Source organism: Somniosus microcephalus, chromosome 25 (assembly GCF_052327205.1).
Source record: "Somniosus microcephalus isolate GS21.2 chromosome 25, FLI_Smic_1.0, whole genome shotgun sequence".
Taxonomy (NCBI): Eukaryota; Metazoa; Chordata; class Chondrichthyes; order Squaliformes; family Somniosidae; genus Somniosus; species Somniosus microcephalus.
In genome coordinates this window covers 27,976,400-27,997,587 of record NC_141011.1, presented here as the reverse complement: position 1 = coordinate 27,997,587, position 21,188 = coordinate 27,976,400, and the positions used below count along the sequence as shown (strand labels likewise).

At 47.1% G+C, this 21,188-nt stretch overlaps 1 protein-coding gene across 4 annotated transcripts in view; it reads right to left on the bottom strand.

Annotated features, from left to right (window-relative positions):
* ccdc30 (coiled-coil domain containing 30) overlaps nt 1–21,188 on the bottom strand; it is a 203,826-nt gene that overhangs the window by 83,346 nt on the left and 99,292 nt on the right. For all 4 annotated transcript variants that reach the window (XM_085966952.1, XM_085966949.1, XM_085966950.1 and 1 more), the window contains 2 exons: nt 19,864–20,039; nt 17,406–17,760 (listed from right to left, as the gene is read on the bottom strand). In XM_085966952.1, coding sequence (XP_085823078.1) covers nt 17,406–17,760; nt 19,864–20,039 — 531 coding nt within the window. The remainder of the gene's footprint in view (nt 1–17,405; nt 17,761–19,863; nt 20,040–21,188) is intronic.

The following is a 21,188-nucleotide window of genomic DNA, read 5'->3' as shown; positions in this document are numbered from 1 at the left end:
TAGCCACCCTTTGGTTTGCCGTTGCTGCTCAATTGCACATGGCACAGCGGACTGCTGCAGAATGAAGGCATCATAACAGCTGCCAGGATACCGGGCACTGACCTGCATGATTCGCTGACAATGGTTGCACACCAGCTGGACGTTAAGGGAATGGAATCCCTTTCAGTTGCGGTACATGTCAAGTTGACATGCGGCACCTGCAAAGCGACGTGCGTGCAGTCAATGGCACCCAGCACCATGGGGAAGCCTGCAATCCTAGTGAAGTTGCATGCTCGCTCTGCCTGCTGCTCTCTGGCAAGAGAGAATGAAATGTAGTTAGCTTTCTTTGAATACAGAACCTCAGTGACCTCCCTTATGCAACAGTGGACAGCAAACTGTGAGATGTTGCAAATATCTCCAGCTCCAGTCCGGAAAGAGCCAGATGCATAAAAGTTCATCGCCACAGTCACTTTCACAGCCACTGGCAATGTGGTCCTCGCCCTGCTCTGATGGTTGCAGTTGTGGCTGCAGCAGGTGGCAGATTTCAGTGAAGATATCCTTACTGAAGCGCAGACGTCTCACACAATGGGCCAGAAATTCCAGGCCAGAAGCGTGAGTACGGTCGGCTTACTCACGCTTCTGGCCGTTGGAAATGCCGGCGTTCAGCATGAACAGCGCATGCGGGGAACGCCGGCATTTCCAGACCTCGAGCGCGTGCGACTGCACAGGCAGCGCTTGCGCAGTGAACTTCGTGGATTTCATTCATGAAATCCGTGAGGTTAAGTCCTTAGAAGTTACACTGAAAAAAAGCAAGTGTAAAGTGGTTCATTGGCTGCGGAGGAAGATATATTTTATCGTGGAGCTTTTGAAATGCAATATTTTTGTTTGGGAAAGGGAGGGAAGTTATTTTAAGAAATTTTAAGTAAGTTTTAAAGTTAAAATTTTTTTTTTTTTTTTTTTTTTAAAAAGGGTTTTCAGAACGGTAGGTAGAAGGAGCAATTGTGGCTGTGTGAATGGAATGTGAGAATGAGTTATGTATGTATGTCCACATATATTCCTTTACGTATATGTATGTATGTTTTATATTCCTTTACTATGAATGTATGTTTTTAATTATGATTTTCCAATAAGTTACTTTCTCTGAAAGTCATAATTAAATAATACATTCATACACATAAGTAAAGGAATATATACATAACACGCAAAGGAATATATACAGACATACATACTTTCAGAAGCTCCACGATAAGAAATATCTTCCTCCGCAGCCTCTGTAGCAACTGTACCCATGCTTTTTTCATGTGTAAGTTGTAATGACTGGACCTCACTGAAAGCATTAATGAAAGCGGCGAATTATACTGTGCACGCGCTGCATGTGCAGTCGCACACGTTCTGCCTCTGAACCCCTTCGTTCAGAAGACAGGAAATGCCGGTTTTCCCCACATGCACTGTGCATGCTGAAAACCGGCATTTCATCCGGCCAGATGCGCAAGTACCCCGACCGTACTAGCGCATTTGGAAGGGAATTATTGGGCCAACATTTTACATGTCAATAAAATAAAAAATTTAACACTTGCACGACTTGCCGCCTCGCATCTGCGACTGAGGGTCCAAGGAGGTGCATTGCGCAAGAGGTCATCATCGGACGTATCCTCACACTGTTCCCTTTGGGGAACTGTATGAAGTGGTGGAAGGATTTATGGCCGTGATTAACGCTCATTCCGTGACCGTAACCATCTTTGAACCAGCCATTAGGGTGGCTAGTCCTATGGCGGGAGGGTTTTACGGGCTCCCACAACCCATCTGAGGGGGGGGGGGGCCACCAACACCCACGGACGCAAGTATCCCGCTGGATGTCCACCCAGAATTTAAAGTTGGAGCTCCGACTCCACTTGCCGGGACTGTCTGGAGTGGGGTTCAAAACCCTACTCCTTCTGGCCCAGCGGCGGGGATGCTTACTGCTGCGCAAAAGGCCCACTCCGCACAAAAGGTGACACCCATACGTTTCCTGCGCCTTTTCCCTCCCCGTGACTGGAGCCCTATGCTGCCATTTCACGTTGCTAATCGGATTGGGCGTTTGTCATAGCGGTAGGATCCCCGCCGCTGGGCCAGATCAGGGTAGGGTTTCGAACCCCGCTCCAGACAGTCCCGGCAAGTGGAGTCGGAGCTCCGGCTCTAAATTCTGGGTTGACATCCAGTGGGATATTTGCGTCCGTGGGTGTGGGTGGCCCCCCCTCCTTGTATAGCTTGTGGGAGCCCGTAAAACCCTCCCGCCATAGGACTAACCGCCCTAATGGCTGGTTCAAAGATGGTTACGGTCACGGAATGAGCGTTAATCACGGCCATAAATCCTTCCACCACTTCATACAGTTCCCCAAAGGGAACAGTGTGAAGACACGTATGACGACGACATTGCTAAATAAATAAATGGAATTAAAAAAATTCTTTTAGGGCTTTTAAAAGTCTTTAAATTGCTTTAATTCTCTTTAAAACTACTTCAGATTACTCAAAATAATGTAAACATTTTTAAAAGTTTATAAAAGTTACCAAAATCTTCAAAAAACTTCCAAAAACCTATTTAAACTGCTGCTTTGCATGTAAAAAAGCAAAGCAGCTTGACAGAAACATTGGGGGCGTGTCCAGTGAAACTGAGACCTCAAGGGTCTCACTTACACTGCACGCTCCTGGGTCCGCGCTGGCTGCACTCCTGGGCGGCGTGACGTCATATGCTGCCCGGGAATGTGCTTTCTATTTCTCCAAGTTCAGGCGTCCCAGAAGCTGATCAGCAGGAGCGCGGGGTAAGTGCAAATACGGGGCTTGCACGCGCTGCAAGCCCCGTTCTGGAATTTCTGGCCCAATGTTCCTTGCTGAGGTTCAGGTAGGAGAATTGCTCCCTGAACATCCTGGGCATTTATGGCCTCCTGCTGAGAACCCGTGTCCCCCTCCTCCTCTTCCAGCAGCTTGTCCTGCTCTGCGTGGCCTCTGTTCATTCTCCAAGTCATGCTGTATTCCAATGGGAATTCCTACTAGTGCACCCATGTCTGTCAGCAAGTGGTTTGTGCAGAAGCCTTGAAGTTTGGAAAAAGTCCCTCAGCACCTGCCACACCACCCCCTGTAGACTTTAGCAACTTTAAACAACTATAGAAAGCACCAAACACTTGTAGAATTGTACAACAGCCAGTAGAAAATAAGAACATAAGAATTAGGAGCAGGAGTAAGCTATACGGCCCCTCGAGCCTGCTCCTCCAGTCAATATTATGGCTGATCCTCGACCTCAACTCCACTTTCCCATCCGATCTCCATATCCCTTGATTCCCCTAGAGTCCAAAAATCTATCTATCTCAGCCTTGAATGTACTCAACGATTAATCAAATGATTACATAATCAGCAACTAACCTGTAAGTAGGTGACGATCCCTTTAAATAGCACTGGTAGGGCGTCCTGCCTGCTGTTGAACTTGTGTTCAGCTGTGCGAGTTTAAGAGGCCGTTAGCTGGAGCACTGAGCTCCAAAATGGCAGCACTGCCGTCAAATCAGCATTGCATGCTGATTGACGTCATGATCTGCCAACTCTGCATACTTCTGGTGGATGCTCACTGTGGGAACGGTAGCGTAGTGGTAATGTCACTGGGCTAATAATCCAGAGACCTGGACTAATGATCCAGAGACGCGAGTTCAAATCCCACCATGCTATCGGTTGCCAGCAGTAGATCACGTGGTCAGGGACAGGAGGGTGTGACTGGGAGTGAGTGGGAGGGGGAGGATCCAGTTGTCATGGTCCACGTAGGTACTAAAAACATAGGTAGGACTAAGAAAGAGGTTCTGCTGAGAGAGTTTGAGCAGCTAGGGACTAAATTAAAAAGCAGAACTACAAAGGTCATAATCTCTGCATTATTACCGGAGCCACGAGCAAAGTCAACATGGATTTATGAAAGGGAAATTGTGTTTGACAAACCTACTGGAGTTTTTTGAGGATGTAACTGGTAGAATAGATAAGGGAGAACCAGTGGATGTGGTGTATTTGGATTTTCAGAAGGCCTTTAATAAAGTCCCACACAAGAGGTTAGTGTGCAAAATTAAAGCACATGGGATTGGGGGTAATATACTGGCATGGATTGAAAATTGGTTAACAGACAGGAAACAGAGAGTAGGAATAAATAGGTCTTTTTCAGGGTGGCAGGTGGTGACTAATGGAGTACCGCAGGGATCAGTGCTTGGGCCCCAGCTATTCACAATATATATCAATGATTTGGATGAGGGAACCAAATGTAATATTTCCAAGTTTGCTGACGGCACAAAACTAGGTGAGATTGTGAGTTGTGAGGAAGATGCAAAGAGGCTTCAAGGCGATTTAGACAAGTTGAGTGAGTGGGCAAATACATAGCAGATGCAGTATAACGTGGATAAATGTGAAGTTATCCACTTCAGTAGGAAAAACAGAAAAGCAGAGTATTATTTAAATGGTGCTAGATTGGGAAATGCTGATGTACAAAGGGACCTGGGTGTCCTTGTGCACCAGTCACTGAAAGCAAACATGCAGGTGCAGCAAGCAGTTAGGAAGGCAAATGGTATGTTGGCCTTCATTGCAAGAGGATTTGAGTACAGGAGCAAGGATGTTTTACTACAGTTATACAGGGCCTTGGTGAGACCACACCTGGAGTACTGTGTGTAGTTTTGGTCTCCTTACTGTAGTGTCCGTGTGTAGATAAAGACACTGAAGACAGGAGTTGGTTCATAGGTATTTACTAAGCAAGTCTGGGGGGGGTTCTAAAGGATATACACAATACACAGGCTTATATAGCCCAAGTGGCAATTACCGGCATTACGCACACCTGGGGCTCTTAAAGGCACATACACCACAATTGCACTTAAAGGCACATACACCACACTTACCAAAGAAAGGATATACTTGCCATAGAGGGAGTGCAGCGAAGGTTCACCAGACTGATTCCTGGGATGGCAGGACTGTCGTATGAGGAGAGATTGGGTCGACTAGGCCTGCATTCACTAGAGTTTAGAAGAATGAGAGGGGATCTCATTGAAACGTATAACATTCTGACAGGGCGAGACAGACTGGATGCAGGGAGGATGTTTCCCCTGGCTGGGGGCTCTAGAACGAGGGGTCACAGTCTCAGGATACGGCGTAGGACATTTAGGACTGAGATGAGGAGAAATTTCTTCACTCAAAGGGTGGTGAACCTGTGGAATTCTCTACCACAGAAGGCTGTGAAGGCCAAGTCATTGAATATATTTAAGAAGATAGATAGATAGATTTCTAGATGCAAAAGGCATCAAGGGGTATGGGGAGAGAGCGGGAATATGGTATTGAGATAGAGGATCAGGCATGATCATATTGAATGGCAGAGCAGGCTCGGAGGGCCAAATGGCCGACTCCTGCTCCTATTTTTCTATGTTTTTTTTTTCTACGTACCACCCGGCATTGACCTCGGCACCGGCTACAGACACGGCAATGGCACACCCAGTCCAGTCGACCCTGCAAAGTCTTCCTCACCAACATCTGGGGACTTGTGCCAAAATTGGGAGAGCTGTCCCACAGCCTGACATAGTCATACTCACAAAGTCATACCTTTCAGCCAATGTCCCAAACTCCCTCCATCACTATCCCTGGGTACGTCCTGTCCCACCGGCACGACAGACCCACCAGGGGTGGCAGCACAGTGGTATACAGTTGGGAAGGAGTGGGAGTCCTCCTGGGAGTCCTCAACATTGACTCCGGACCCCATGAAGTCTCATGGCTTCAGGTCAAGCATGGGCAAGGAAACCTCCTGCTGATTACCACCTACCGTCCTCCCTCAGCTGATGAATCAGTACTTCTCCATGTTGAACTTGAAAGAAGCACTGAGTAGCAAGGGCACAGAATGTACTCTGGGTGGGGGACTTCAATGTCCATCACCAAGAGTGGCTCGGTAGCACCACTACTGACCAAGTCCTGAAGGACATAGCTGCCAGTCTGGGCCTGCGACAGGTGGTGAGAGAACCAACACGAGGGAAAAACCTACTTGACCTCGTCCTCACCAACCTACCTATCACAGATGCATCTGTCCATGACAGTATTGGTAGCAGTGACCACCGCACAGTCATTGTGGAGACGAAGTCCCGTCTTCACACTGAGGACACCCTCCATCGTGTTGTGTGGCACTATCACCGTTCTAAATGGGACAGATTCAGAACAGATTTAGCAGCTCAAAACTCGGCATCCATGAGGTGCTGTGTGTTGTGTATGTAATATGTATGTTACTTTAAACCTATGGCCAGGGTGGCACTACTTTGTAGGGCGTAGTGATACCATAGTACCACTCCTGGCCATAGGGGTATAAATAGTACTGTGGGTACTGATCTCCCCTCAGTTCCCGCCTGTTGGTATTAAGTAAAGACCTACGTTGAATCTTCCAAGCTGTCTCTTCATTATTGGATTAAGTATAGACACATACTTTACACTGGCGACGAGTAAGGTTCGAACTCACCAGTACACGGTGCAACAAAGGAACGGCAGCAGTACGGAGAGAGAAGGAGAGAGGCTTCTTACCAGCCAGCCTGCAGAGTCCAGCGTCGACCGAAGGAGGCCGCCCAGCACTCCGGGTTCGGGAGGAGCAGCAGCAAGAGAGAGAGAGAGAGAGGGTTCCAACAGAAGCTGCAGCAGCTGAGAGAAGAGGCTGAACGGGCGCTCCAGCCACGGGGTAAAAGTCCACCCAGGGCCAGGTAAACTGAAATCCTTCCCGGGGAACGGGAGCTGCAAGGGCCAGAACGGGCAGGCGATCTGGGGAACAAACGGAGCCACGAGGACTAGCAAGCCACGAGAGGGGAAGGTCGTTGTTAATAGCGGCGGTGGCAATAACGGGAGCTGCAAGGGCCAAAAATAACGACGCTGGAGAGAGGTCGTTAGCAGCAGCAGGAGAAAAGGCGGGAAAAACGCCATCTAGTGGACAAAGGGGAAAAGTTTTTTCTCTTCAGCAGTTTAAAATTTTTTAAAAAATTAAAAAAACGCCATCTAGTGGACAAAGGCGGGAAAAGCTCTTCAGCAGTTTAAAATGTCTAAAGAAGGTTGGTTGTCAGAATTTGTTGAGGACACAGAAGAGTGGGATGCCTATGTCGAAAGGCATGAACTTTATTGCATAGTACACAAGGTGAAAGATGACGAAAAGGCAGCAACCTTATTAAATTTTATGGGGGCAAAAACATACGGTCTGCTGAGGAATCTTCTTACTCCAGAAAAGCCAGCAGACAAAAAGTATGCCCAAATTGTTGATACGTTAAGGGAACATTTAAACCCTAAGCCACCATTTATAGCGGAAAGGTACCGCTTCTACAGACGCGACCAAAGGAATGTTGAGTCGCAGGCAGCCTATTTGGCTGAGCTCAGAAGGTTGTCCAAACATTGCCAGTTTGGAGCCTTTTTGGCGGACGCGATCAGAGACAGATTTGTCTGTGGCATGTTAAATGAGAGTACACGAAAACGGTTGCTAGCCAAGAAACAGCTCAGCCTAGATCAGGCGATTGAAATAGCATCGTCCCATGAAGCAGCAGCACAGGGTGCTGCTCAAATGCGACAAAACACAACCTGCTATGACACCCATGAGGTGACATTTCACAAAGGTAAATGCTACCGTTGTGGCAAAACCACCCACGACCAAAGTAATTGTTGGTTTCGTGATAAAATATGCCGGCAGTGTGGGAAAAAGGGGCATATAGCGAAAGTTTGTCGGTCGGGTACGAAACCCAATAGTGGGGGCAGTCCGAGCAGTACCAAGGCAAGGACAAAAATACATAAGATGTCTGACAGTAGCTCAGACGAGTCACAGGAAGGCACAAAAGCAGAGCCTAAAGGTCTGGGATGTCTCAAGTTATATGGTGTAGACAAAACGGAGGACCACAGCACAATGTGGGTTAAAATGAAGGTAGCAGGCGTCGAAGTTAATATGGAGCTGGACACGGGTTCAGCCCTATCAGTAATTAATGAACAAGATTATAACAGGCTGTTCAAACGCATTCCCTTAAAGGATACGGAAATTAAATTAAAAACATATACGGGACAAAAAGTTTACCCGAAGGGAAAAATGCAAGTAACAGTTAAATACAACGGCAGAAAAGTGCCAGGACTTTATTTATACGTCCTACCAAACGGTGGACCACCACTTTTGGGTAGGGAATGGATAAGAAAAATCCATTTCGACTGGAAGTCGATACACAAGTTAAAAGTTGAGACCACCAAGGATGATACAACCATTACAAGCAGGCTGTCGAAAATATTGGCAAAAACGCCAGAGGTGTTCCAACAAGGGCTGGGGACCTTAAAGGACATTAGAGCAAAAATAACTATTGCTCAAGACGCAAACCCCAAGTTTTGTAAGGCCAGACCGGTGCCTTACGCCATTCGGCCAGCTGTGGAAGCAGAACTGGATGCCTTAGAGAGTGCAGGTGTCCTTACAAAGATTGAGTGGAGTGAGTGGGCCACGCCCATCGTCCCAGTTATAAAGAAATCTGCAAATAACACACCGGGGGAACCAAAGAAGGTTCGCATTTGCGGGGATTTTAAGATAACTATTAACCCAGTCCTGCACACGGTACAGTATCCGCTGCCGCGGATAGAGGACATATTCGCATCGTTAGCTGGGGGTAGACACTTTACGAAGATTGACCTTTGTCAAGCTTATTTACAGATGGAGATGGAACAGGACTCGAAAAAGCTCCTAACGATTAACACACACAAGGAATTGTACCAGTACAATCGCCTGGTATTTGGTGTGGCGTCCGCCCCGGCAATATGGCAGAGGACCATGGAACAGGTCTTACAGGGCATTCCAGGAACGCAATGCTACCTGGATGACATCCTGGTGACAGGACAAATGGATAACGACCACCTCGCTAACCTGGAGCGAGTACTTCTGCGGTTACAACAATACGGACTCAGGGCGAACAAGCAGAAATGTGAGTTTTTCCAGGAACGTATCTCATACTGTGGTCACATTATAGACAAGGAAGGCCTGCATAAGTCCCCGGAAAAGATCGAGGCAGTAGTGAAGGCCCCGCCCCCTGAGAATGTATCTCAGTTACGATCATTCTTAGGCCTTATAAACTATTACCATAAGTTCCTCCCGAACTTATCGTCCATTTTACATCCACTAAATTCATTGCTGCAAAGGGGAGTCTCCTGGAATTGGGACGAAGCGTGTGAGGCTGCTTTTAAAAAGGGTAAACAACTCATTACATCAAAGGAAGTGCTCGCACACTTTGACCCAAAAATGCCAATGAGGTTGGCATGTGACGCCTCCCCGTATGGTATAGGGGCAGTGTTGTCACACAAATTTCCCAATGGGACGGAGAGGCCAATAGCATTTGCCTCAAGGTCGTTAACTACAGCCGAAAGAAACTATGCGCAAATCGACAGGGAGGCCCTCAGTCTGGTGTGGGGTGTAAAGAAATTCCACCACTACCTACATGGGCAACGTTTCACACTACTGACGGATCATCAACCGTTGGTGTCGATATTTAATCCAACAAAAGGGGTGCCCCTGATGACGGCCCAAAGGCTACAGAGATGGTCACTGTTCTTAGGCGCACACCAGTACCTTATCGAATATAAGGGTACCAAACAGCATGGCAATGCGGATGGCCTGTCGCGGCTACCATTGCCTGCCGAGATCGAAGAGATAGTACAGGACCCCGTGGAAATATATCATACGGCTGTTATGGAACACTTGCTCATCACCAGCCAATGTATTGAGCGGGAAACACAGAACGACCCGACACTGGCAAGGGTTTACGAATTGACCGTGAAAGGCTGGCCGGCGCAGGGTGACGCATCATTGCCGGCGTTTTCGGCAAGGAAGGACCAGTTGTCCGTCTGCCGGGGCACATTGATGTGCGGAGCCAGGGTGGTGGTCCCTCAAAAATTACAACATAAAGTGTTGCGGGGCTTACACGAAGGTCATCTGGGGGGTGTCAAAATGAAAAGCCTCGCCAGAGCCTACGTCTGGTGGCCCGGCATTGACAGGGACATTGAGGAAGTAGCAAAAGCGTGCCAAGGGTGCCAGATGGTACAGAACGTACCACCCCAAGCCCCACTACATCCGTGGGAGTGGCCCTCAACGCCGTGGCAAAGGATCCACGTGGACTTCGCTGGGCCCTTCCTGGATGCGATGTTCCTTATTGTAGTGGACGCCCACTCAAAATGGCCGGTGGTCATAAAGATGTCATCAACGACAGCCGAAAAGACGGTCGCAGTCTTAAGGACCATTTTTGCCCGAAACGGGGTGCCCGAGCAAGTCTGTTCGGACAATGGGCCACAATTTGTGGCAGAAGAATTTCAAGCATTCCTAAAAAGGAATGGAGTGCGACATTATACGTCCGCACCATATCATCCGTCTACAAATGGGATGGCAGAGCGCTTTGTACAGACTTTTAAAAAGGCCATCAAGGCGATGGGGGAGGAAAGGTTGCCACTACAACACAAGGTGGACAATTTCCTATTCGCGTACCGTAATGCTGCACATACGGTGACCAACCAGGCCCCCGCCGTCATGTTCTTTAATAGAAGGTTAAGGTCTCGCCTTGAATTGCTCAGACCAAACATCCGGAGAGATGTGGAAAACCGAGTATTTCGTAGGGCTCCTGACAGACAGACACGGAGCTTCGAGGTGGGGCAGCAAGTGTTGGCCCGTGATTATAGAAATGAAAAGTGGCGGTCTGGTACGATAAAGGCCCGCCAGGGACCTTTGATGTACACAGTGGATACAGGGGACGGCATAATCAGACGACATGCTGATCAACTTGTGGAGTCCAGAAACCCAACTGATTCACTACCTCAAACGTCTCAGCACATTGCTACAGCGGAATCACGGCCCAGCTCGTCGTTACAGAGGTCTCAGGATTGCGAGGAGTTCAGCACTCCAGTGATCTCCACGGCACAGGATGTGCCATCAGACACCGACGACTCCAGCGATGAAGTGGTGACGGAAGTACCGCCGCCTACACCGAGACCGACTAGAGAAAGACGTTATCCTAGTCGAGACAGGAGGCCTCCTCAGAGACTGAATCTATAACATGTTTCTTTTTATATATATATATAGGTAGACAACTCTGATGTAAATATGTTATGTATATTGGGCCAGAAATTCGCGGCCAAAGGCGTGAGTGCGCTCGGGGTACTCACGCATCTGGCCGTTGGAAATGCCGGCGTTCAGCATGAACAGCGCATGCGGGGAACGCCGGCATTTCCAGACCTCGAGCGCGTGCGACTGCACAGGCAGCGCTTGCGCAGTGAACTTCGTAGATTTCATTCATGAAATCCGTGAGGGTAAGTCCTCAGAAGTTACACTTGAAAAAAGCAAGTGTAAAGTGGTTCATTGGCTGCGGAGGAAGATACATTTTATCGTGGAGCTTCTGAAATGCAATATTTTTGTTTGGGAAAGGGAGGGAAGTTATTTTAAGAAATTTTAAGTAAGTTTTAAAGTTAAATTTTTTTTTATTTTTTTAAAAAGGGTTTTCAGAACGGTAGGTAGAAGGAGCAATTGTGGCTGTGTGAATGGAATGTGAGAATGAGTTATGTATGTATGTCCACATATATTCCTTTACGTATATGTATGTATGTTTTATATTCCTTTACTAATGTGTATGAATGTATGTTTTTAATTATGATTTTCAAATAAGTTACTTTCTCTGAAAGTCATAATTAAATAATACATTCATACACATAAGTAAAGGAATATATACATAACACGCAAAGGAATATATACAGACATACATACTTTCAGAAGCTCCACGATAAGAAATATCTTCCTCCGCAGCCTCTGGAGCAACTGTACCCATGCTTTTTTCATGTGTAAGTTGTAAGGACTTGACCTCACTGAAAGCAGTAATGAAAGCGGCGAATTATACTGCGCACGCGCTGCCTGTGCAGTCGCACGCGTTCTGCCTCTGAACCCCTTCGTTCAGAGGACAGGAAATGCCGGTTTTCCCCAAAAGCACTGTGCATGCTGAAAACCGGCATTTCATCCGGCCAGATGCGTAAGTACCCCGACCGTACTCGCGCAGTTGGAAGGGAATTACTGGGCCAACATTTTACATGTCAATAAAATGAAAAATTTAACAATTGCACGACTTGCCCCCTCGCATCTGCGACTGAGGGTCCAAGGAGGTGCATTGCGCAAGAGGTCATCATCGTACGTATCCTCACACTGTTCCCTTTGGGGAACTGTATGAAGTGGTGGAAGGATTTATGGCCGTGATTAATGCTCATTCCGTGACCGTAACCATCTTTGAACCAGCCATTAGGGTGGTTAGTCCTATGGCGGGAGGGTTTTACGGGCTCCCACAACCCATCTGAGGGGGGGGGGGCCACCAACACCCACGGACGCAAGTATCCCGCTGGATGTCTACCCAGAATTTAAAGTTGGAACTCCGACTCCACTTGCCGGGACTGTCTGGAGTGGGGTTCAAAACCCTACTCCTTCTGGCCCAGCGGCGGGGATGCTTACTGCTACGCAAAAGGCCCACTCCGCACAAAAGGTGACACCCATACGTTTCCTGCGCCTTTTCCCTCCCCGTGACTGGAGCCCTATGCTGCCATTTCACGTTGCTAATTGGATTGGGCCTTTGTCATAGCGGTAGGATCCCCGCCGCTGGGCCAGACCAGGGTAGGGTTTCAAACCCCGCTCCAGACAGTCCCGGCAAGTGGAGTCGGAGCTCCGGCTCTAAATTCTGGGTTGACATCCAGTGGGATATTTGCGTCCGTGGGTGTGGGTGGCCCCTCCTCCTTGTATAGCTTGTGGGAGCCCGTAAAACCCTCCCGCCATAGGACTAACCGCCCTAATGGCTGGTTCAAAGATGGTTACGGTCACGGAATGAGCGTTAATCACGGCCATAAATCCTTCCACCACTTCATACAGTTCCCCAAAGGGAACAGTGTGAAGACACGTATGACGACGACATTGCTAAATAAATAAATGGAATTTAAAAAATTCTTTTAGGGCTTTTAAAAGTCTTTAAATTGCTTTAATTCTCTTTAAAACTACTTCAGATTACTCAAAATAATGTAAACATTTAAAAAAGTTTATAAAAGTTACCAAAATCTTCAAAAAACTTCCAAAAACCTATTTAAACTGCTGCTTTGCATGTAAAAATCCTTAGCAGCTTGACAGAAACATTGGGGGTGTGTCCAGTGAAACTGAGACCTCAAGGGGCGTGTCTCACTTACACTGCACGCTCCTGGCTTCGCGCTGGCTGCACTCCTGGGCGGCGTGACGTCATACGCTGCCCGGGATTCTTCTTTTTCATTCACCAAGTCCAGGCGTCCCTGGAGCTGATCGTCAGTAGCGCGGGGTAAGTGTAAATACGGGGCTTGCACGCGCTGCAAGCCCCGTTCTGGAATTTCTGGGCCATTGTGTTACCAAATGTTATTAGCCCTAGTTATGGTGCATCTGTTGACTTAATTGCACGGGTACGTTTTAATTAAAAGGGGAGGAATGTTGTGTATGTAATATGTATGTTACTTTAAACCTATGGCCAGGGCGGCACTACTTTGTAGGGCGTAGTGATACCATAGTACCACTCCTGGCCATAGGGGTATAAATAGTACTGTGGGTACTGATCTCCCCTCAGTTCCCACCTGTTGGTATTAAGTAAAGACCTACGTTGAATTTTCCAAGCTGTCTCTTCATTATTGGATTAAGTATAGACACATACTTTACACTGTGGGCCATCAGCAGCAGTAGAATTGTACTCCACCACAATCTGTAACCTCATGGCCCGACACATCCCTCACTCTACCATTACCATCAAGCCAGGGGACCAACCCTGGTTCAATAAGGAGTGTAGAAGAGCAAGTCAGGAGCAGTACCAGGCGTACCTAAAAATGAGGTGTCAACCTGGGGAAGCTGCAACACAGGACTACATGCATGCTAAAAAGCGGAAGCAGCATGCTATAGACAGGGCTAAGCGATCCCACAAACAACAGATCAGATCAAAGCTCTGCAGTCCTGCCACATCCAGTCGTGAATGGTGGTGGACCATTAAACAACTAACGGGAGGAGGAGGCTCCATGAATATCCCCATCCTCAATGATGGTGGAGCCCAGCACATGAGTGCAAAAGACAAGGCTGAAGCGTTTGCAACCATATTCAGCCAGAAGTGCTGAGCGGATGATCCATATCGGCCTCCTCCTGAGGTTCCCACCACCACAGAAACCAGTCTTGAGCCAATTCGATTCACTCCACGTGATATCAAGAAACGGCTGAGCGCACTGGATACAGCAAAGGCTATGGGCCCCGACAGCATCGCGGCTATCGTGCTGAAGACTTGTGCTCCAGGACTAGCTGCGCATCTGGACAAGCTGTTTCAGTACAGCTACAACACTGACATCTATCCGGCAATGTGGAAAACTGCCCAGGTATCTCCTGTCCACAAAAAGCAGGACAAATCCAACCTGGCCAATTACTGCCGCATCAGTCTACTCTCAATCATCAGCAAAGTGATGGAAGGTGTCATCGACAGTGCCATCAAGCAGCACTTACTCACCAATAACCTGCTCACTGATGCCCAGTTTGGGTTCTGCCAAGACCACTTGGCTCCCGACCTCATTACAGCCTTGGTCCAAACATGGACAAAGAAGCTGAATTCCAGAGGTGAGGGGAGAGTGACTGCCCTTGACATCAAGGCAACATTTGAACTACTGAGGCATCAAGGAGCTCTAGTAAAACTGAAGTCAATGGGAATCGGGGGGAAAACGCTCCACTGGCTGGAGTCATACCTAGCACAAAGGAAGATGGTTGTGGTGGTTGAAGGTCAATCATCACAGCCCCAGGACATCGCTGCAGGAGTTCCTCAGGTCAGTGTCCTAGGCCCAACCATCTTCAGCTACTTCATCAATGACCTTCCCTCCAACATAAGGCAGAAATGGGGATGTTCGCTGATGACCATCCACTCCTCAGATAATGAAGCAGTCCATGCCCGCATGCAACAAGACCTGGACGACGTTCAGGCTTGGGCTGATAAGTGGCAGGTAACATTCGCGCCACAGAAGTGCCAGGCAATGACTATCTCCAACAAGCGAGAGTCTAACCACCTCCCTATGATATTCAACGGCATTACCATCGCCGAATCCCCTACCATCAACATCCTGGGGGGTCACCATTGGCCAGAAACTTAACTGGACCAGCCACATAAATACTGTGGCAACAAGAGCAGGTCAGAGGCTAGGTATTCTGCAGCGAGTGTCTCACCTCCTGACTCCCCAAAGCCTTTCCACCATCTACAAGGCACAAGTAAGGAGTGTGATGGAATACTCTCCACTTGCCTGGATGAGTGCAGCTCCAACAACACTCAAGAAGCTCGACACCACCCAGGACAACGCAGCCCGCTTGATTGGCACCCCATCCACCACCTTAAACATTCACTCCCTCAACCACCGGCGTACCGTGGCTGCAGTGTGTACCCTCTACAAGATGCACTGCAGCAACTCGCCAAGGCTTCTTCGGCAGCACCTCCCAAACCCGCAACCTCTTCCACCTAGAAGGACAAGGGCAGCAGGCGCATGGGAACACCATCACCTCCAAGTTCCCCTGCAAGTCACACACTATCCTGACTTAGAAGTATATCGCCGATCCTTCATTATCGCTGGGTCAAAATCCTGGAACTCACTACCTAACAGCACTGTGGGAGTACCTTCACCACAGGGACTGCAGTGGTTCAAGAAGACGGCTCACCACCACCTTCTCAAGGGCAATTAGGGATGGGCAATAAATGCTGGCCTTGCCAGCGACACCCAGATCCCAGAAAACGAGTGTTAAAAAAATACCACTGAGCAGGCAGATTAAGTACATACCAATGATTAGTAACAACAGATTAAAGAAATATATGACCCTAAATTGATTAATAAGATAATGCAAAAAGAAGTAAGTGAAATCAAACTTTAAAAAACCTGTCGGGAGAAAGCTGAAGGAAACAACTAGAAAAATGAATGAACCTCCAAAATATGCAAAAAGGAGCAAAGAGGGAAGTAGAAATGAGCACAGATAAAGAAACCAAACACAACACTAAGAAACTCTTCTATTATTATCGTAGCAAGGGTTACCAAACAAGTATCTTTAAGGTAGCAAATGAGGTTGAAACTGAGGATGAACTAAATTAGCATACTGAATGATTACCTCCCAGAAGTATTCACTAGAGAAGAAATAAGTAGAATGCCATGTGGATGTTGGAAAACCCTATGAGTATCGTATATCCATGCAGAAAGTTTTCAATAAAATTCCACATGAAAGGCTGCTAAACAAGCAGCGGGTATCCTAGGTAAAATGTGAGAGATGAATATGGAATGGACTAAAAGACAGCAAGCAGCAGGTCCCGGTTTGGGCAGTGATGTTAGGTTGGGGAGATATAGGTTTGGAAATTCAGTGTAAATTATTTAAATTTTTGCAGATTACATCAAACCTGAGGGGGCAGATCATCCGATAGGGAAAAAAAGGGAATGTGTATGTGTTATTATGAATCATTTGATGGCTTTAAGAGAATTTTAGAAGCTAAAAACCCATTATTGGTGGGGACTGAAAAGGAGAGTCAAAAGAACGGTGCTTTAATAATGGAACATCACCCACGTAATTCTCCCCATTGGTGTTCTGTATGAGAATTGAAATTCAGAAAAGGTAAGTATCCTCCTCAACTAACATATGGTCATTTGTGTTTACAGACATTACATTTCCAAGCTGGCCCTTGGAGTGACATGAAGCTGGAGGAAGTTATATACAGGAAACTTTCTGGTATCCGGCACTGACGGGACCGAGCTGGTGCCGTCCCATCAAAACTGCCGTAGAAACCAGCGCTAATGTTAAAACATACGGAGCTTCTGAGCTCCGTGTGAAGCAACAAACCCTGTTGCTCAACAGCTTCAAAACAGTCGGCGTAGCTTGCAAGCGTCTCTGTAGCTAAGCAACAGCTTCAGCTAGACCTTGCAGAGCCACGACTGTAGAAAAAAAGCAACAAAAAGAAAAAAAACTTATCTGAACCGACTCCTGAATTTTGCCGGTGGATAGAGCTTTCCGGACATTTAACCTCCGGATAAACGAAAGTTTCCTGCAGTGACTGGTTGTATGGATTCTCTTACATAGAGGTCTTTGTTTGGACACTAGTCATGGCATTCAACTTTTTTCAGAAAAGACAGTTCTATATCCATAAAAGGAGTTCAGCTTAGAGTTGAGGCTTGGGCCTTCTTGGCAACTCTGAAACCAAATACGAGTCCTGGAATCTGCTTCAAGGTCTGTTGGCTTTACTTGCACCTTGCAAGGGCTTTCCCACCTGCTCCTTCACCCCACAAATAAAGCTTTTGCCGTAAGACGGGAAGCTCCAAGATCATGGTCTGAAATATCCTCATGACCCTTGTCTACATTGACAGAACAGGACATTTACAGTGTAATCTACCTGATTAATGTTGTCTTCCACTTTTTCTTTGGAGTGAATTAGGTCATTCATCTGTTTCTGTATTTGGCACACTTCTTGGTTCAGGCACTGGTTCTCCTGTTGGCTGTTTGCCAGCTGTTGCCGTATGGTACTGTTTTCCTGTGTTAGAAGCTTGAACTCCTGCTGGCTGGAGATGAGCTGTTGCCGTATGGTGGCAGTTTCCTGGTTCATAATCTGGCTGCCCTGCTGGTTGCTACAGAACTGTTGCCGGAAAATAATATTCTCCTGTTTCAGCTGTTGGTTTTCCTTTAGCAATGCACTGAGCTGCTGCTGCATACATTCTAGTCTTTTGCTGGAAGAGTCAGTCATCAGGTTGCTGAGGAACGGAATGTTATGGAGAAAAGGTTAGTGTAATGTCCTTGGCCTCCTACAATGTTCCAATGAAGCTCAACAGAAGCTTGAAGAACAGCACCTCATCTTACAATTAGGCACTTTACAGCCTTCCGGATTCAGCACTGAATTCAACAATTTCAGATCATAACCACTGCTCCCATTTTTTTGGACAGCAGGTGCTGGTAATGATTCTGCTGTTGCCATTTACAGCTCTACTAGACCCATCTTTTGTTTCTTTACTTGTCCCATTACCATCTCTTTTCACCTTGCACCATCATCCCTTTTGTCATTTAATCATTCCCGCTTTCCACCATGTCACAGACCTTCCCTTTTGCTCTTCACCCGCCTCCCCCCCGCCCACCCTTACCCTGCCTTTGTACTTGCTTAAAACCTGTTACATCTCTAACATTTTCCAGTTCTGGTGAAAGGTCACCGACCTGAAACGTTAACTGTTTCTCTCTCCACAGATGCTGCCTGACCTGCTGAGTGTTTCCAGCATTTTCTGTTTATATTTCAGAATTCCAGCATCCGCAGTATTTTCCCTTTGTATTAGTGTAATGTTCATCTGACATTGGCACTTTTGCCACAGGAAGAGATGTGCTGTATTTTTATTTTAGCTTCTCCAGTTTTCTCCCTTCTGTGTGCACTTCCTAGCAGCGATAGTGATCAGGTGCAGGAATGCTGACTGAATTGCACCTTCACTGGTCTAGGGGCACTGAGACTAATTGTAGTGTCCCCAGTTAGCTCAACACAGACCGAGAATTGAACCTGGGAACCTCTTCATTTAAAAAGCAAAATAATGCAGATACTGGAAATCTGAAATAAAAAAAACAGAAAATGCTGGAAACACTCAGCAGGTCATGTAGCATCGCTGGAGAAAGGAAAAAAGTGAACGTTTCAGGTCTTATGACTTTGTCAGAATCGGAGAATGTTCTAGGTAAACCTGTAACATCTTGCCGGTACGGGCATGATGGGCCGAATGGCCTCCTTCTGTGCTGTATCCTTCTATGATCTTCTGGTTCTGACGGTGTATCATTAGACCTGAAATGTGAGCCTCTTCATGTATGGCTCAGTACCACACTGGACAGTCCATTTATTAACGGAGCCACTGGGATGTCACCTTCTCAGTCCCTTTTGGCCAAATTAGCAGAAGAAAAGTTGAGTAATTTACCTAATTGCAAGCATAAGCTCCAAGCACTTCCAAGTCAGACAGTAGTGTAAAGGGGTGGCAGTTTGATATGAAACTGCATTCGATGGATAAAGATCCCCACATTTAAAGACTTGCATTTATACAGTAAATGTCTCTCTTGGCATCGGGTGTGAGCCCATATCCTACTGACCCAGAGGTGAGAATGCTACTAATTGAGCCAAACTGACATGCACAATCATTCTTCATTTATTTCCTCTCCAACAAGCCAATGATCATTACATGGTATGTAAAACAGAGGGGAGCAACTATCCACAGAATCCAAGGTATTTAGAGGATTGCGCCACAGTGCAGCTGCTAACTGACTTAGTCCATATTAGAGTAACGGCATGTCTCTGCTGTGTCATTAATTGGCTGAGAAGTGCAGGATAACGATTGATCTCAGCCTATTAATTACACAGCACAAACATTTTCTTAGCGAGACACTGTTAAAAGTTTAGCCAAAGTCTTGCCATTTGGAAGAAAGAATTTCACAAAACTACAAAGAACTTTCGTATTAGTGTTTGGTTCACTGCCACCTCTCTTCTAGGAATGCCCAGCTTGAAGAAGTTCTGCTCTTCTCTTCGACGGGATCTCTGCTTGTCTCTTCAACCTTGTTCATCTTTCATCCCCTCCCCCTTTTCCCAGCCCCCACTTGCTTTAAAATCTATCACTCCTCCTGCTTTTTTTCCAGTTCTGACGAAGGGTCTTCGACCTGAAACGTTAACTCCGTTTCTCTCTCCACGGATGCTGCTCTGGCCTGCTGAGTTTTTCCAGCGTTTTCTGTTGTTATTACAAAGAACTTTTGTTCTGTACAGGTCAAGGAGCAAGCTAGATAGGCAGGTGTCATTTTCTTATTCCGACCTGCTTACGTACCTCAACTGAGTTTACAGTACTTACTGTGCGCTGCTTTGTTCTTTCTCCGATCTTTCTAAAGCTTCCTGAAGTTTGCATATGGTGCTCTTTAATTCTGCTATCTGGCTTGTGTTTTGCTCCGCCACCTCTTTCAAATTGGAGTTTGGTATCTCATTCTGGTTCTTGCACATCTCTGTGTAATCCCCGAGCACCTTGTTGAGCTAATAAATAAGACAAGAGGTCAGATTAACACTTACTGATACAAAAGCAAAATACAGCTGATGTTGGAAATCTGAAATAAAAACAGAAAATGCTGAAAATATTCAGCAGGTCAGACAGCATCTCTGGAGAGAGAAACATAATTAACGGGCTGGATTTTCCCGGGTCCCACCCACATGGTGCGGGGGGACCTGGGAGATGACAGGAAACCCAGAAGTTCGGGTTTCCCAGCACGCTGTGGAATTTTAACTCCACAGTGTGCGTGCGACGTCAGGAGCGGGATCCCCACCCGGAAGTCAGCCTGATCAACAGGTTGGCTTCCAGTCGTGTGGGGAACTCGGAGAAGGAGGCTGCAGCAACAGTGCTGGGCCCAGGATGTTGGGGGAGGGGTTCGACCCCAGGGGTGGTGGGGTCCGATCCCTGACCCCGGGGCAGAGTCACGATCCCGGGGTGGGTGTTCCAGGCCCCGGGGGGTCCGAGCCCCGGGATTCCGGGGCCTGCAGTAAAACCTGCAAAGCAGGTTAAAGTAGAGGCTTCAGGCCGCATTATCATATGTAAATTGCCAACCCGCCTCCTGGCAGTGGGTTGACAGCCGGCCCCCTGTCCCACCTGAGTGAAAGGGTAAAGTGGGTGAGCTGGAGTCAGGGTTCACATTTTTTCAACTTTCACTTCCCCCCACACCTCTAACTCTCCGGCTCTTACCTCAAAAAATTACGGCCAATGTTTCAGGTCAGAAGAGTTCTGACCAAAGGTCATCGACCTGAAACGTTAACTCTGTCTCTCTTGCCACAGATGCTGCCTGACCTGCTGAGTATTTCCAGCATTTTCTGTTTTTATTAACTCTTACTGATCCTGATTTATAATATTTCACAGAAGCAGAAGTGAAGAATAAATGGAAGATCTCTTGAATATGACTGCAGTGCAACGGCATTCATCCATGAGTGAAAGTAAAATACCAGCAATTCTTATACTCCTGAGACCACCGATCAACTGATATGATTTATTTCCTCACTGGATCAACACAAGAGGGAAGATATTGATTCTAATGCGTGGCTAAGCACAAATCATTCTATTTACAACACAGTTTAGAATACTCTACCCAGAATGTGCCTTGCAGCAGATCTCAAGATCGAGAGCGGCACAGATTGCAC